General features: G+C 42.7%; 1 protein-coding gene across 7 annotated transcripts in view; it reads right to left on the bottom strand.

Annotated features, from left to right (window-relative positions):
* LOC105483229 (Rap guanine nucleotide exchange factor 4) overlaps positions 1–16,544 on the bottom strand; it is a 309,166-nt gene that overhangs the window by 80,548 nt on the left and 212,074 nt on the right. For 5 of the 7 annotated variants that reach the window (XM_011743960.2, XM_011743962.2, XM_011743964.3 and 2 more), the window contains 4 exons: positions 11,293–11,346; positions 10,877–10,983; positions 6,376–6,497; positions 4,629–4,812 (listed from right to left, as the gene is read on the bottom strand). In XM_011743960.2, coding sequence (XP_011742262.1) covers positions 4,629–4,812; positions 6,376–6,497; positions 10,877–10,983; positions 11,293–11,346 — 467 coding nt within the window. The remainder of the gene's footprint in view (positions 1–4,628; positions 4,813–6,375; positions 6,498–10,876; positions 10,984–11,292; positions 11,347–16,544) is intronic. The other 2 variants (XM_011743961.2, XM_011743966.3) reach the window with 1 other exon arrangement.

The following is a 16,544-nucleotide window of genomic DNA, read 5'->3' as shown; positions in this document are numbered from 1 at the left end:
ATTTCTTAACGCCTTAGCAGAGTATGGGCAGTAAAAAAACAAACAAACAAAACCCATTTCCAGGACCTTTGAACATGCTCTCAGTTTTCAGGAGCAAGGTGCTCAGATGGTCTCTTCAAGACAACAATGATACTGGCAATTCTTGACTAACTAAGCCTGTTTTCTCTCTGTTAAAGTAAAATTAAGTAGTAGCTCCAAAGATTATTAGCAGATCAAAAAAAAAAAAAAAAGAAGCGGGGGGTATGTGTGTACGTGCATGTAGAGCTGGAATGTCTGTCTCCTAAAATTAGATTCCTTACTTTTCACTTTCCCATCTCTGGGAGCTCTTATTCCAGCAGAAAGAGTCAAAAGAAGAAACTGCCAGCCCAATTCCAATGTTTACAAAGTTTCAAAAAACCTGGGGAGATGAGAAAAATCCCAAGGGCACCTGAAATATTAATTTATCACATAAAATAAACAAACTCATGTTTCTGTGTTTCTGACCCAGTTGGAAGATTCCTCAACTTCCAAAATTTCTCTTAATGTTACACATACACACACACACACACACACACACACACACACACACCACACACACACACACACACATTTCTCTCTGCTCGGGCCCAAATGACTTATCTCTTTCTCAACTTATGTAGGCTTCTAGGCTGTTATGCTTTTTCAGAACTACAGACCTAAATTTTGATTTGGGAAATAGTATCTACTTAATCGCCCTCCCACCTTTAGGCTGGTCTCTGATAGACCATCCTGAACATTGAAGCCTATATCTCACTTTAATTGGAAGGAGTGGTTTGAAGGCTTCTACCGCAGAGCATCCTGTCTCCTTGAAGCCTCTTTTTTAACTACAGTTGGCCTCAAGTTTACAATACTCTGCTTACGTAGTCACTCCAGATCCTTTTACGCATGTTTCCCTAACCAAAGTACCTGCTCAAAGAAAGCCAAAATGCACATTTCTACTGGGAAGAGTCCCCATTGTATCTACTTGCTATAGGGCAACCTCTTGTTTTTAGATTTATAAACAAAGCAAAATCAAAACAGTAAGCTCTGAGAGCTCATTCTGTGTTTGATGGCCCTGTCTGGGAGCTACAACAACAGCACTGTCAAACTGTCATCTTCTGTAGTGCTTGCCCCCAAATGCCATCCAGGTCTGCACCTGCGAAACCAGGACAGGCATTGTGAGTCACTCTGTCTGCCACCACATAAAAAGCTAATTTCACATGCAGAATGTATGTGTTTTTTTTTTTTCAATACCAATAGCAACAAGAGTGTGCCAAAAAATTTCCCCTGAAGCTCTATTCTGTTTTTTAAACTACAGAACATTCTTTCATAGTTTGACAGTTAAAATGCTGCAGTTAATGTAATAAACAGAGAATTTTTCTAAGTAGCCTGTCAAAACAAGTGACACTTTTTTTTTTGCTAGCAAGTCTCCGATTCAGAACAATAGGAAGTACCTTTCAAAGCAACATCTTCATTATACAATCAAATTCTCAAAGTAATCTTCTCATCAAAGAATATTGTGTTATTTCTTTCCCAGTAATTATCAGAGTTCTGCAACCTCTCTGGCAGTGGTGACTATTATAAAATGCAGCTGTGCTAAGTTTAAAAGTCAGGAGGTCCTGCCCTGGTCAGTATGAAGCCAATGCATCTCATGCCTCCACATTTCTTAATGACTTAGCATTTTCGGCAGTAAAAAGTCAACATTTCCAGGACCTCTGAACATGCCCTTAGTTTCCAGGAGCGAAGTGCTCATTTGGTCCCTTCAAGGACAGTAGTGATACTGGCAATTCTTGATCAACTACGCTTGTTTTCTTTCCACTTAAATAAAGTAGTAGCTCCAAAGATTATTAGCAGATCAAAAAAAAAGTGTCTGTGTGTGTATACGTACACGTAGAGTTGGAGTATCTGTCTCCTAAAATTAGATTCCTTATTTTTCACTTTCCCATCTCTCGGGAGCTGTTATTCTGGCAGAAAGAAAACTGAAGAGTTCCAGAAGTGCCAGCCCAATTCCAATGTTTGCAAAGTTTCGAAAAACCTAAGAAGATGGGAAAATCCCAGGGCCACCCAAAATCATGTATCTCAGAATATTTGTAAAACCTATACTTTAACAACTAGCGATAGAATGGAAGAGTATCAGCTTTGGAATGTAATATTCTATGAAGAATCTGGGCTGCCAGGGATCATGCAATTCAATGGTGTATGGAAAACAAAAGGAAGCACAAGCAGCAACTCCCATTTCTCCCAAAGTGACTCATGAAAACAAGCTTGTGAAGAAGGGTAAATCAAACAATTAGCATGAATGTTCCTAGCCTACAGCAGGCACTCAGTTGATGATTGTTGGATCTTAATCTAATTTGGGAATTCCTCTCCCATAGAATTATAAACTCCCCAAAGGCAGGAGCCATTTTATTACTTTTTTCTTTTGATCTCTTTGGTAGATGCTCAAAAACATTTGTGAATCAGATGGCATTTCTGCCTCCCACGGAGCAAGTAAGAGCTGAGGGAACATTAGCTGGGACTGTGTATTCACACTTCCATTCATTCATTCACTCACTCAGCAAAGGTTTACTGATGGCTTACGTGGTGTAATGCACAGAGCTAGGGATATGGCCTTACTAACTTCCACACCAGGTTAAACCTTCCTTTACATTAGGCTGTGCTAACACACACTACATCTTCCTCTGTAGCATGTGATGCAGCTGTGATTAAATGATTGCTTGCATAAGTAGTTGCTTAAGGTTTATCCTATGCGCTAGATAGAAAACTCCAAGGAGGAAAAGGCTTCTTGTTCAATGCTTACCTTAATGCCTTAGCACCTAATATAGTGTCTAGAACAATGTAGGTGCTCAATAAATGAACAAATGCAGTAAAATGAGATCTGTCTTTGCCTTTGAGAAACTCATAGTTGACTGCAATATTTCTCTACAGGGGCACTGTTCTCAGGACAGCTCTTTACTGTGTTGGGTTCCTAGGTACTGCGGTGTGTTTGGCAGCCCTTGGTCCTAGCCACTGCCCAGTGAGTGCTAGCAGTTGGCCCTCTCCTGCGCTTTGACAACAGCCCTTAGGGGGCTGTCCCACCTCGATTCAGAGCCACTGCATATGCTGGTTTGGATGCAGGTGGCAGCAAGGAGGACAGCAAAAAGGGGATGGACCCAGGAAATGATGGGGAAATATGCAGGAGGGACAGTGGGACAAGAGGGGACAAGAAAGAAAACATGGCTTAAAATGGTGGTGTTCATCTGAGTTTCCCGGGCCCCAGGGATTCTCTTGGGCCCCCTCAGCCACGCTGTCCTACGATCCTTCAGAGAAAGCATACACCGGCTGGGCAGGTTTCTTGGACCCTGGGCAGGTTTCTTGGACCCCACTCCTGCTTATGTCAGTGAAGCTCTAGCTTTGTTTGATGTTTTGGATTTTCCTGTTCATATTTTTGTGTGAAGAAAGGGTTTTGAGGCTTACAGACCTGAAGAGCATGGTTCTAGAGTTAAGGATGATGGTATCTGCTGGGATGAGGGAGGCCTTTGAAACACATGGTGTGGGAGAGTCAGACCCCACGAGAGAGTTTTGACAAAGGGGACAGCCCTGAGTAAGGGCAAGTGAAAGAATCCTGGGGAAAGGAAATTAAAGTGCCTTCAGGGAGGCTCCTGCCGGTTGGTCTGAGGGGCAGCCTCTGGGAAGGCTGGCCTGAGGGACACCTCACTCTTGGAAAGCACCCAGCAGACACCCAGGACATGTAACATGTAATGCCCTTGTCGAGACTAATGCACCCAGGTCAGCCAAACATGACTCAGAGCTGACATCCACAGCTGGCCAACGCTGGCTGCAGGGCAGAGGGCGTCTTCATTTCCAGCCGAAAAATACAAGCCTGTGTGCTGGTTTCGGAAGCAAGTGCCAAGTCACCGCTTACTGAAAAGGTTTCCCTGAGGATCAGGACCACAGCGTGTGCTTCTTTATATGCCCCATAGCCATTAGTGGAGTGCCCTGCATCGAACGGGGGCTTAATGATACATTCTTCCTGAGTGGATGTGATTAAACATTTCAGAGTCCTCAATGGCAGGTGGTGGCCTGCTCCTGAAGGTAAGGTGGGTTCAGCTGAGACAGAAGGGAGAGACTGCCTCAGTGGCTCAATGGGGGACTTGACAGGGGTAATGCAGTTGTGGTGTGCTCAGAAGAATGAGCTTTAAGAAGCCTCAGAGGAGGGTAGGAGCATGTGCTGAATGAGTGAAGGAACAAATGAACGCAGGCCTGGGTATGAAGGCTATGGCCCTGATGACCTCTGTCCTGTTGCAGTAGGGAGAAAGGTGCTACTGCAGACTGGCATAGAAACAGAGCAGTTTCTGTTTGTCATTGACCAAAGGTCATTTAATATGGGGACTCAGTTTTGGCAGCCCGAGCCAACTAATGACAACCTCTACAGCTTTAACTCATGCAAATGGAAAACAGAGCCATCCGGATCAAACACAAAAATTAAAATAACAGAGACAAGCACTGCTGTGGCACCCTTCAGCTGCTCCCTTTTGTTCCATGGGGGATGGTCAGGGCTGTTGAGAGCAGCCTTGTGTCTGTCCCCGCGGTACGTCTACGCACTAGGCGGCCTCGGGACCTGGAGGGGTGAGCCACGAGCTCTCACTCACGGTTTGCGGAGGATCATCCTCATGTGGGCGTCAGGGCCCATCTGTGACAGCAGAAGCATGGTGTCCTGGAGCTCCTCATCACACTCCTTCTTCTCCTCCTCAGTAGGCAAAGGGGCATCCTCGTGCTCGTCATCCAGAAATCGATAGAACAAATATTTGTCTTGGAAATGGTGCTCCTGGTCCACTACGGGAAACATGGAAGCACGTGTCAGCTGCGGCACCTCAGCCTCACAGCTCCGTTCACTGGAAACAAATGCAGGGTGTCGGGCAGGATGGCCAAGTGGCAGCAAAGCCGGGAGCCTCCTCACCCTTCTCACTCTGCCCTGCCCAGGCTGTGCAGTTGGAAGACATGACCTCGGGGCTGCAGTCATGCACACCACAGCCCTCTCAGACCCGCCCATCTCCTGGGCCTCCGTGGGACTCCCTTTGAGGACCTGCCAGCGTTTCTGAGATGAACAATTTGACCTGCAGAAATCGCCTTCCTGATGTTTTCTAGGATGTGGGACCTGTGTCCCCAACAGGAAAGGAACCAACTGCCAGGTCATGTTCTGTCACGGCTTTTTAAAGTACAGGCTTTAAAAACAATCTGCTTTGTCAGGATCAGAATTTATGTTATTCTTTCTATATATACTGTTTATCAACTGTACTGTCTGCACTCTGGAAAAAAATGTTGGTATAAAATTAGTTGTTTGAACAAAGCTGACCAGACCAGGTTTCTAGATCATATACTGCTAGAAGGATTTTGTGGTAATTTTCTTCCAAATCTGATTTTTTAAAGTTTTTTCCTCTTGTTCCTTTAAACAGGATTTAAATCTTGGTAGAACAAAGACAATGAACGTGGCTCAGAATCCCTCATGTACATGTCTTAGAGCCTTGAGCCCCTTTTCAGGATGGAGCATCAATACTCTCAAAAGGTAAAGACAAGCAGTAGATCCCCTGCTGCTCAAAGGGTGATTCCTGGAGGAGCAGCAGCAGCAGCATCTGGGAACTTGTTGGAAATACAGACTCTGAGTCCATTCCAGATGAGCTACATCAGAATCTGCACTTTAACAAGAGTCCCAGGCAACATGTATGCACATTAAAGTACGAGAAACGCTGGCAAAACCATTACTAGATTCCCAGGTGTTGGAAAATGAAATGAATGGTTTTAATATTTTGTCTGTTTGGAAGTGTCTTAAACAAATGGCATGAGAGTTTGGCCAGAGTTACATGCCAGTCCTGAAGAGCTACTCTGTTCAATTATAGCCCCTGCAGTTATCAAGAGCCACAATTGCAGAGCACATTCTTGATTTTAAATATGGTCATCCTGTGGGTATACAAATTGGCTCTCCCAGACAGTGGCACAGTTAAAAGGCAGCTTCCGAATTCATTACTTACTTTCATGTCATCAGCCCAGCCACACACTTCACTGCTCTTCATTCTGCCCCTGTATCAGGATTGCTATGCACTGCTCAGAGTATAATCACACTATCAATGAACCGTGAATGCAAACTGATAAACATAATTGGAACTGATGCACTCGGGCTGCAATTTCATTTTCCTTTCATACATTCTCCCAAGTTAGGAAGGTACAATGGTGGAACATAGCAATCAATAGCATCTACTTGCTGCATTTGTATCACTAAATGAAGATGCTAGCTCTGCAGGTCCCTAAAGGGATTGTAATTCTTTCTTGCCCATTTGGGAGTTCAGCAACTACTTACCCAGGGAAATGCACTTAGCATTTCTTGAGAGGGGCTCATCTTACCGTGGTTGAGAACACCGTCTTCTAACAGGACTTGCCACATGCCAACAGCTTGAGTCCGGGAGTGAACACATGGTGTCTGCTGCATCATCCAGTCCACTAGCTCAGTTCCCACACAGCATTGTCTAAGGAGAGGTGAGATATAAAGGGTGGGGAAGTCACCCCTTTTCAGATAGAGGATGGGAGATGGCTTCTGAGAGGAGAACCTATCAAAGGGCTTAATGGTCTCCTACCAGAAGAGGTCTCACGGCAAACAAAGCACCACACGCGGTAGCTTCAGGTTCTCAAATGCTAATACAAGCCAAAAAAGCCACTCAGCTCATGACGGACCTTTAAAGCAAGGCTGGTTAAATGAAAGCATTACTACTTGCAGCACCAGGGGAGACCAGGGGGCTGCCAGAGGGGGAGATTGTCTGGCAAGCTAATCAGAGGAACAGAAACTCTGTCCTAGTGAGCCAGTCCCAGAAAATCTCAGTGCAAGATGGAGGCAAAGCAAATACATACTGACTCTCTCCACTTGAGTCTTGTGCCGAACGAGTTAATGTTTATGAGGCACTCAGAGGTGCTATGAAAGGTGCCGTATAAGTGCAAAATTATATAGCACTTTATATTTTCAAGTAATACTACTGATCTTCCTCGGAGGGGTGTTGGGAGAAACAAGCAATTAGGGATGCAAATCTCCTTGAAAAAGTTCTGTGTAATGAGCATTAGCACTTCTCCAGAGCCTGTCATCTGAAGAGCTCCAAATGCTTGCTGGCTTCCTGTATATTCACACATCGATCCCCAAGATGCCCTTCTGTGGTGAGTTGGTCTGGATAAGCAAACTGCATACATTAGTTAGGAAATGCATAAGCATACACACTCACATATTCGGGAATACCGAAACTGCCCATGGGGTGAGGGAAGGGGGCAGGTGTCCACAACATGATGGTTCAAGAGAGGAAATGGAATCTTGAAGTCCTAGTGATGGCTCAATCCCAAGGGATGATGGAACAAGGCAGGGAGTCACAGAGCAGCTGGCTGTCTGCAGCTGGGACTGAATCACTGGTGGCCTCCCCTCTCATGCTAACGACAGCACCACCTCTGGGGCACGGGCTAGGGAGCTCCTCTCTAGTTGAAACTGGAGGAGACTCATGGTTCTGTGCCACTTTAGGAACAATCTTGAAGTGGCGGGAGACATGAGATACAGAACTAGGTCTGCTACTTAGCTATGTGACTTTGGCCACATGGTTTCAACTCTCTGGTTCTCACTTCCCTTGCCTGTATAAAAAAAAAAAAAAAAAAAAAAAAAAAAAAAAGGAGGAGCAAATGATGGCCTCTAAAGCCTTTTCCAGCTCTAATAATTTTAATCTTAGACCTCTGAAATCTATCAGAGGAATCGTGGGATTCCTTGATTTGGGGTTGACCCTGACCTCACAATATTTCACAGGGAGGGTATACTGAGAAGGTCATTATATTTCCAGGACTGCCCTTATTACAGTCTATAACCATACATTAGAGCTTCAGTGGGCACAGTCACCTACTTATAAATCATTCTGAACCAAACACAAGACCTTCCAGAATATTTCTTTCCTAATTTGAGAATTGATTAATGGTAAAAATCATGTAAAAATACATAAAATCAATTTCATTTGGCTTTTAATTCAATGATTACCTTTACTAAAAAGAGCACATGGACTTGAGATGATCCCAGAGCATCTGATGAGTCCTTACAAAGGGTATAAGAATCTTGCAGTCAGAATACTGAACAACGACACACAGTTGTGCCACTTGTAGCTGATGGAATCACAGGTATCCTTTCCATTAATGATCCCTAGATGATTTAGAATTGACAGCAGACCTCTAGTACAGTGATTTCGGGGGGTTATGCTGCATCTGGAGAGACTACAGCCCCCTAATACTGCAGCAATAATATAATGGAGTGAGAAGCAGGAGGGAGAGAGAGAATGGAACTGGAAAGTATAAGATCTGGGACAAGGAACTCAGACTGTCCTGCAGAAAAAAGAAATCATGCTTCCGGCTTCCAGTTGGGTCCTATGGTTATTCCCAATAGATCATTAATTTGTGTCACAGGGTGTGGAACAGACATAACACCTATATTTCAGGGGTTTAAAATCTTAGTACAATGGAGCATGAAAGAGATGATGGTTTCTGACTTCTAGTTTCCATGATCTATCATCAAACATGACATATTTTAATGAATTTTCCCTAATGCAAGTCAATACTTGGCAAAGTGCAATCACATCTTAAATTAGGGGAAAAAGTAATATAATTTTGAAAAGAAAAAGTTCCTTTAACCATATGAGATCTTTGAGATCCCCTGAATGAATTTAAAAGGTTGAACTCTCTCTGAAGACATGTGACACATTGATTTATTTATTTTAACCTTTACTTTTCTTAAAATTATAGCAGTGTGTAGCTATGTGACTTCGGCCACATGGTTTGATATGGCCTGATATGGTTTGGCTTTGTGCGCCCCGCAAATCTCATCTCAAATTGTAATTTCCATGCTTCAGGGGAAGGGCCTGGTGGGAGGTGATTGGATCATGGGGGCAAATTTTCCCCTTGCTTTTCTTTTGATAGTGAATGAGTTCTCATGAGATCTGATCATTTAAAAGTATGTGGCACCTCCCCCTTCTCTCTCTCTCCTGCTCTGCCATGGTAAGATGTGCCTGCTTCCCCTTTGCCTTCTGCCATGATTGTAAGTTTCCTGAGGCTCCCTAGTCATGTTTCCTGTTAAGCCTGTGGAACTGTGAGTCAGTTAAACCATTTTTCTTCATAAATTACCCAGTCTCAGATAGTTCTTTGTAGCAGTGTGAAAACAGACTAATACAGGTCCACAGACTAGAAAAAGAATCAACTTGCGGTGTTGGAGAACAGGACTTACAAATGTAAACATCCAAAATGGTAGTTAGTTAATATCAACATAAAAAGGGCTAGGTAATCAATCTGTCCTAAGAGACAGAATGTGTCTTAAGTGGAATATGCTACTGATAAGACTAAGGCACGTTCTCAAGTCCCACCTCATTTCCAAAATTCTGTCAACAAGAGGGCAATCTAAATGTAACACACTATCAATTTTGGTCTTGTAACATATTCATGCCAAATGCAAGCAGAAGAGTATTAGTTTGCATGGAGTATAGAAAAAATAATCAGAAGAGGAAGAATATGCAATATATTTTTTCTATCTCTGTCCTTGAGAGGGAAACTGGATCTTGAGGCACGTATACTTGGTAGGTTTGCTTTAAGGTGAACCCTGTAGATACTAGATCTAGATCACATTCAACTAACATTTACTGAGCAGTTATTTATGCTCAAATTCCTGAACCAGAACCTTTATAGGTTCTATCATAGTTGGTAGAAGATATACATCCTTCATGGTAACTTTGAAATTTGTATTCTAGCTTTTCAGTATATCTTATGAATTTGGTTCCTGTGAGTCAAATGAGTTTTGACTCATGCCAATGCTGATGGGTTCTGAGGTCATGTCTAGGCTAAATGGGAAAGAGAGTCTCACTGATTGCTGAAACAGGGCTGTCATGTCTGAACCCTGGGACTGGGAAGACAGAGTGAAGGCTTGTGTGCCACATATTGGCAATTCTAGTCCCTCAACACTTGCTGAATTAATAAAATCAAAAGTTAGGGATTAGACTCGAGTTCTTAATTGGCCCACCATGGTACAGTCATCCCAGAAGGTTCAGCTAACCATGAAACCTCAGTCTTTATCTCTGTCATTTCTTAACTCCAGTGACAACTACAATTAGGAATCCATATTCTATATGAATATATATGTGATACAGAGTTGTGTATCTTACTATACGCATGCTAGGATGGAATCCTACTTTAGAAAATAAGCTCTGTAAAGCACGTTTTGTTCACTGCTGTATCCTTAGGGCTTTAAACACAATAGTGCCCGGCACCCAGTAAGTGCTAAACTTGTGTAATAAATGAATGACTGAATGAATGAAATGATCACTGAATCCGGAAATCAACCAACCTTGGTTTAAATCCTGGCCCTGCCACTCACTAGACTTGTGATTTGGACAAGCAAAACTAATTTCTCCCAGCCTCAATTTTGTTATCTGAAAAATGGTCATACATGTCTAGCAGTGTTATGTGGATGAAATGAGCTAATATACCAAAAGGGATCTGGTACAGGTCTTTGAGTATAAATAAGTGTGCAGTCAATGTTGGTTGAATGTGATCTAAATCTAGTAGGCTTCCTAAAAGTCACTAGCAAACAGAAATTACAAAAATTTTCCTCTCTTTGTTCATCACAACTAAACCAATATCCAAACAACTTAGTTTAGGAGGTGCTGGGAATATTAAGGATAATTAAGCAACTGCAGTTAAGCTGAGAACTAAGACAAGCCTAACCTTCCAGAACCTGAAGGCATTACAAAATGGGCTGCACCCACATGGAAAACAGGGAGAAGCATTTTTGTTCAATTTTCACTAAATATGAATGTGAGCGGGCCACAGCCTTTAGAATTAGCACACATACCTGTATGTCTTTAGGTGGTATTTTCTATCTCTTATCATGTGAGGTGCTCGAGAGAGAATGGCATTTCGTAAAATTTTTCCAGCCCTGAGGATCTTCTCTGAAGGGACCTGGATTGTAATCAGGTGGAAGGAGGGGAGGAGAAAGAAGTGTTTATAGAAGGAAAACAAACCAAACAAATCCTGAAACCACTTTCCAATCTGACTCTGGCTTGGAAAACGTAACTCACTCAGTATGTTTACTTTGTTCACTTGTGTGATATGTCACTGGTTTATGTTGAGAACTGAGACATTGCATATTTCCTGTCTCTAGAAAATGTATCAGAGGCTTCCTGATGTGATGCCCTGACATATGGATCACCTCCAGAGGTACTTAAGAAGCTAGCTGAATGGCTCATCAACCCACCTACATCCCATTACCTTGGTAATGGTGTTAGCAGGACGAAGAGGAACGTGAGGTTCAATGAGAGGTGTCTGAAAAATAAAATGTTAAAGCAAAACAAAATTAAACAAAAAGTTCACTGAAGAAAATTATGGGTTGGGGGATAATAAGAAACATCAATTTTTTATAAAACTCAAAATATAATTTAAAAAACAAGAGATAAATTCTGCCTAAAGAACTTGAATGCATAGGCATTCAAAGGGCAAAATTAGACCATTCAATTTGCCAACATTTAAATATAAATTATTAAAAATGAAAAACCAAATAGATAGGAATGATTAGATGTTTGTAGGCTTAATGAGAAGAGGAAATAAATATCTATTCAGAGCCTAACAAACATCAGAGCAGAGGAAAAAGCAAAACAAGATAAACATAAATAGAGATTAAAATGACCTGTCTCCAGGGGTGGGAAGAAAGTATTGATATGGGATGGAAATGAGTTATTTCATCTCTCTCTTGTGTAGTTAAGATTCTTCTTCTGCAATTTGAATTTTTAGAAATAAAGTTTTAATTTTTAAATGTGACTTCTTGGCGGTTCTATGTACTCAAGCTCCTAGAGCCCACTGAGGCAGTTAGTACACTTCTCTTTCTTCTACTAAGCAGAAGAAAGTGTACAGAGTTCAGGATTCTGTGACTGTCAGATCAGCTCTAGGCTCCAGAGAAAATACATATGATTATCTACATCCTATTTTTTAGATAGATGGGGTCTTGCTTTGTTGCCCAGGCTGGAGTGTAGTGGTGTGATCCTAGCTCACTGCAGCTTCAAAGCCTTGAACTCCCAGGCTCAAGAGATTCTCCCACCTCAGCTTCCCAAGTACCTAGGACTACAGGCTTGCACCACCATGCCCAGTTAATTTTTTTCTGTAGAGATGGGGGGTCTCGATATGTTGTCCAGGCTGGTCTCGAACTCCTGGCCTCAAGGGACCCTTCTGCCTTGGCCTCCCAAAGTGCTGGGATTATAGACAGGAGCCACAACACCTGGCCTATTAACCACATTCTTCAAATGGAGGTATTGAATGTAATCCCAGAAAAATTACTTCCACACAGCTACATATTAAGCCCTCTAGTCTTACGGAGACCCCTTCGTTTTCTTGCTCTGAAATAATCTGGTAATGGTATTCCAAATGGTGGAGAAAAATGTATCCAGTCAAGGGGAGTGACAGAACCACCAATACAAGGCCATTTATGCCACTTTCAGAAGGTAAGAAAAGATGGCAGATTTATTTCTTATGAGATTGTGGTAGGCAGAATAATTCTCCCCCAACAACAACAGAAAAGTCTATGTCCTCATCCCTAGAACCTTCAAATATGTCAGGTTACACGGCAAAAGGGACTCCATGGGTATTTAGATTAAGTTAAGCGTCAAACCAAGGAGATCATCCTGGTGTTTCTAGCTGGGCCGAAGGTAAACATAAGGGGGCTTAAAAGATGGCAGAGGGAAGCAGAGAAGTCAGAACTGGCTTTGAAGATGAAAGATGCCAAGGGCCAAAGAATGAGAGCAGCCTCCAAAAGATGGAAAAGGAGAAAAACAAACAAAAGAGATTTCCCCTAGAACTTCCAGATGAACGCAGCCCTGCTGACACCTTATTGTGAGCCCAGTGATCCCCATTTCAGACTTCTAAACAATAGCACTGTTAGGTTATTAAGGTGTGTTTTAAACCACTACATTTGTGGTAATTTGTTATAGCAGTCATGGAAAACTGATGTAGAGATTATTATGCTTTGCACTAAAAACCCTACTGTTTGCAAATAGAAGCCATTACAGTGAAAATAAATTGATAAGTTTTCTCTCTAGTCCTAATAAAAAATTAATGGGGTAAATAAAGGCAGTATATAATATTGTACGTAGCTAAATACAAATATAGATGCATAAATATATACCTTTTTTATCAACAAGTTTCAAGTGGGTTGATGCTTTTGATTTATAATAGAATTAAGGAAAAAGAGAAAAGAATACTAAACTTTAAAATAACAGCATAGATAAGATACAGATGTATTTAGAATGGCTGAAATCTCACTGAACCAAATTATTTAAACATTTTCATCACCCCGCTGGCATCTAGCAGACTTTTTTCCCCTCTTGAAGTCACTGTAGCACAGATGTCAAGCAATATTATAGTATTTTAGCAGCATACTGTTTACAACCAGCACAGACCAAGAACTATCACTCTAGTCCAATTCAACAGTTGCTTTAAACACAGACTGATTTTGCCCTGAAATAGTCCATGCTCCGTTATGGCAGACCTACTGATGGAGACAGACTATGAGCTCACAGAGTCCCTGTACTTGCACCTAACACCTCAAAGACGACAAGAAATCTTTGATGGCATATCACCCAGAGAAGCGTTCAAACATGCGAGACCATCATACACCAGGACCTTGAAAACATGCTGCTAAAACACACTACATATTTCTAAGTTGTGAGTTCCCAGGTTCTTAAGCCTCTCACCTCTTTTCATTACACAGGTTGGTTTACAGTCTAGGACTGAGCCTCACTGTATCAAATTGTAAAGACCTCTGGTTTCTTGAAAATAATAGTAGAAATCCATTTCTTCTTGTCTTAGAGGAAAGAGGTGCAGATAGGTGTGGTCTAGAGTAGATGGGTATGGGATTCGTTTCTGAGTTCACCTTTTCTTTCCAATGAAAAACCTGCTTTCCTTTGCAGTAATCTTTGAGAGGCTGCCAGAACCAAGGTCAAGAAGATGCCCAGGCTTCTGGACTGGTGATGATAAGTGTTTATTCTTTGGTAGGTGCAATGAAACATTATTTGAAGATTGCATGTTTTAATTTGTTTCTAAAGAAATGGCTACATTTTAACAAAATGCTAACAAGTGGTACCTAGGCTACTTTATTTTGTTGGACAGCTCCCTTTCTGGTTCCTTGGAACCCTGAAAAGAAAGTGTTACTAAAGCAAGGAAGTATCAAGCTTCAACCAGAACTTTTTCTTTGATTTGCAACTTCTAAGGAGGTAAATGTACACAAGGTTGTCTTTTAGCTAGATAATCATAGTACCAGTTCCAGGACCAAGAGGGTATTTCATCTGTTGAAAGGCAGAATTCTCAGATCCTTCTCTGGCTCAAAGATTTTAGGTTTAGGGGCAACATGATGAATGGAGGATGCCTTGAGGAGGGGATGGTCCCTTTATTTAAATAAAACCTCTAAGGAACACATGCAGGGGCAAGCAGGGAAGGTTTTATTTTGAGGGAATAGGAATTTGTCTTTGAAAAGGACACTGTATTCAGTTAGGCAATATGCCACATCCTCAGAACTATGTTGACATATAGAAGTCAAATGCTTTGAGACAGAGGGCAAGCCTGACAGGCAGGCCACGTCCCTGGAAATAGTCACTGGCCAATGCCTGTTCAGGGACCCCTGCATTACAAGTGTTACTTTATTGCCTTTGTGTCAGATTATTTACTTCCTTTTTGGTTTCCCTTGGTTTTCAAGTAGTTTCTTTTGAGAATTCCACCTTAGCTGCACTGTAGAAAAATAAGGGAAAGAATGTCATTTTATGAATTCTTAGGTTAAACAGGAGAAGGAAAGACAAAAACATGGCGATATTTGTGAGAAGCAAAGAAAGCAAGCCAGCCCTAGAGGCAGGTTTACACATGCTGTGCACACATGCTCCTTTACATGTATCTCCTTGCTATATTCTGACTCCCATTGTTTATGGAGACAGCTAAGGCCAGAGACACCTAGGGACTTGCCTGTGCTCACACAGCCAATAACTGGAATTGCTGAGAGTAGACTCCAAGTCTATTTCACTCCAGTGTCTCCATTGCAGATACAATGACCCCATCCACCTGCGGTTTTCTTCTAGAGACATCTTGGCCCACTGTTTGGAAGAGTCTGTGTTCTGTTTGATTCAAGTTATTGAGAAAATTGCATCTAAGCTGTTCTAGGTCATCAGGTATCAGACTTGATCTGATGAATTTCCAGCAATAAATATTCACAGTGACCTACTGAGATTACATATTAACACCTGCATCATGCTTGGTCTCAATTAACTTTTTAAAAAGCAACCTTGTGGGCTGGGCGCAGTAGCTCACACCTGTAATCCCAGTACTTTGGGAGGCTGAGGCGGGCGGATCACGAGGTCAGAAGATCAAGACAATCCTGGCTAACATGGTGAAACCTCATCTCTACTAAAAATACAAAAAAAAATTAGCCGGGCGTGGTGGGGGCGCCTGTAGTCCCAGCTACTTGGGAGGCTGAGGCAGGAGAATGGTGTGAGCCCGGGAGGCGGAGCTTGCAGTGAGCTGAGAATGTGCCACTGCACCGCAGCCTGGGCGACAGGGAGAGAATCCGTCTCAAAAAAAAAAAAATAAATAAAAAAGGAACTTTGTAACAATAAAACAACATTTAGCACTGAGGGACTGACTGTCCCATCAGGGCTAAGACAAATATACCAGGGAGAGGAGTAGCAGTCCAGCGCAACCAGGAGTTGGAAACCACTCAGTGTATTTTCCACAGAGGGAATATAATGAGGGAAGTGTTGCACCAGGGGAGGAAAATTTCAGAAGCCAAATAGACCACTGTGAGAGGTAGTGCCAATATTGGTGAAGCAGGAGGCCCTTGAGCAAAGGGACAGAGGGAGAAGGAAGCATGACCAGGGCCTGAGCCAGGTGTCCTGGTGGGAGCTGGAACCCTGGAGGGTGTCCCAGAACCCTAGAGGTACTGCCACTGCCAGAGATGCCGCGGGACCACTGCTGAGAGGGAGGCAAGAGCCTCCCGCATCCGATCTCTCTCCAGCCAGAAGTCGGATAAATATGGAAAAGAATTTCATTTTATAAATGATTAGGTTAAATGGAAGAAGGAAAGAAGCAGCACTGCAGTATCCATGAGATTCAAAGAAAGAAAACCAGCCCAAAGGCAGAACCAAAGGGCAAAGAGTTGATCCGAGGGCAGCGGCCCCAGGACCGGTACAGAAGAGTAGTTGCAGTGGCCTCAGGGCTGGGCAGGACTGCCACAGCTGCCACCCAGCCCTCTCACTCGCTCCCCACACCATATCCTCCCGGGCACTCTTCCTGCTGAGCTCTAGGCAAGGCAGGAGGACAGTGGGATGGCACAGAGTAGGGGCTGCATTTGGCCTGCTGAGTTTGCTTCCTAGGGCCCCCTGTTTGGCCCTATAGCCAACACACGTATAACAAATGAGCCCCGAAAGGCATGGACCCCTCTCCAATGAAATTTTCTAGATTTTGACACATCAATCATGCGTTGATAAAAATTC

Source organism: Macaca nemestrina, chromosome 11 (assembly GCF_043159975.1).
Source record: "Macaca nemestrina isolate mMacNem1 chromosome 11, mMacNem.hap1, whole genome shotgun sequence".
Taxonomy (NCBI): domain Eukaryota; kingdom Metazoa; phylum Chordata; class Mammalia; order Primates; family Cercopithecidae; genus Macaca; species Macaca nemestrina.
Note: the sequence above shows the minus strand (reverse complement) of the source record. Positions and strands in the feature narration are given on the sequence as shown.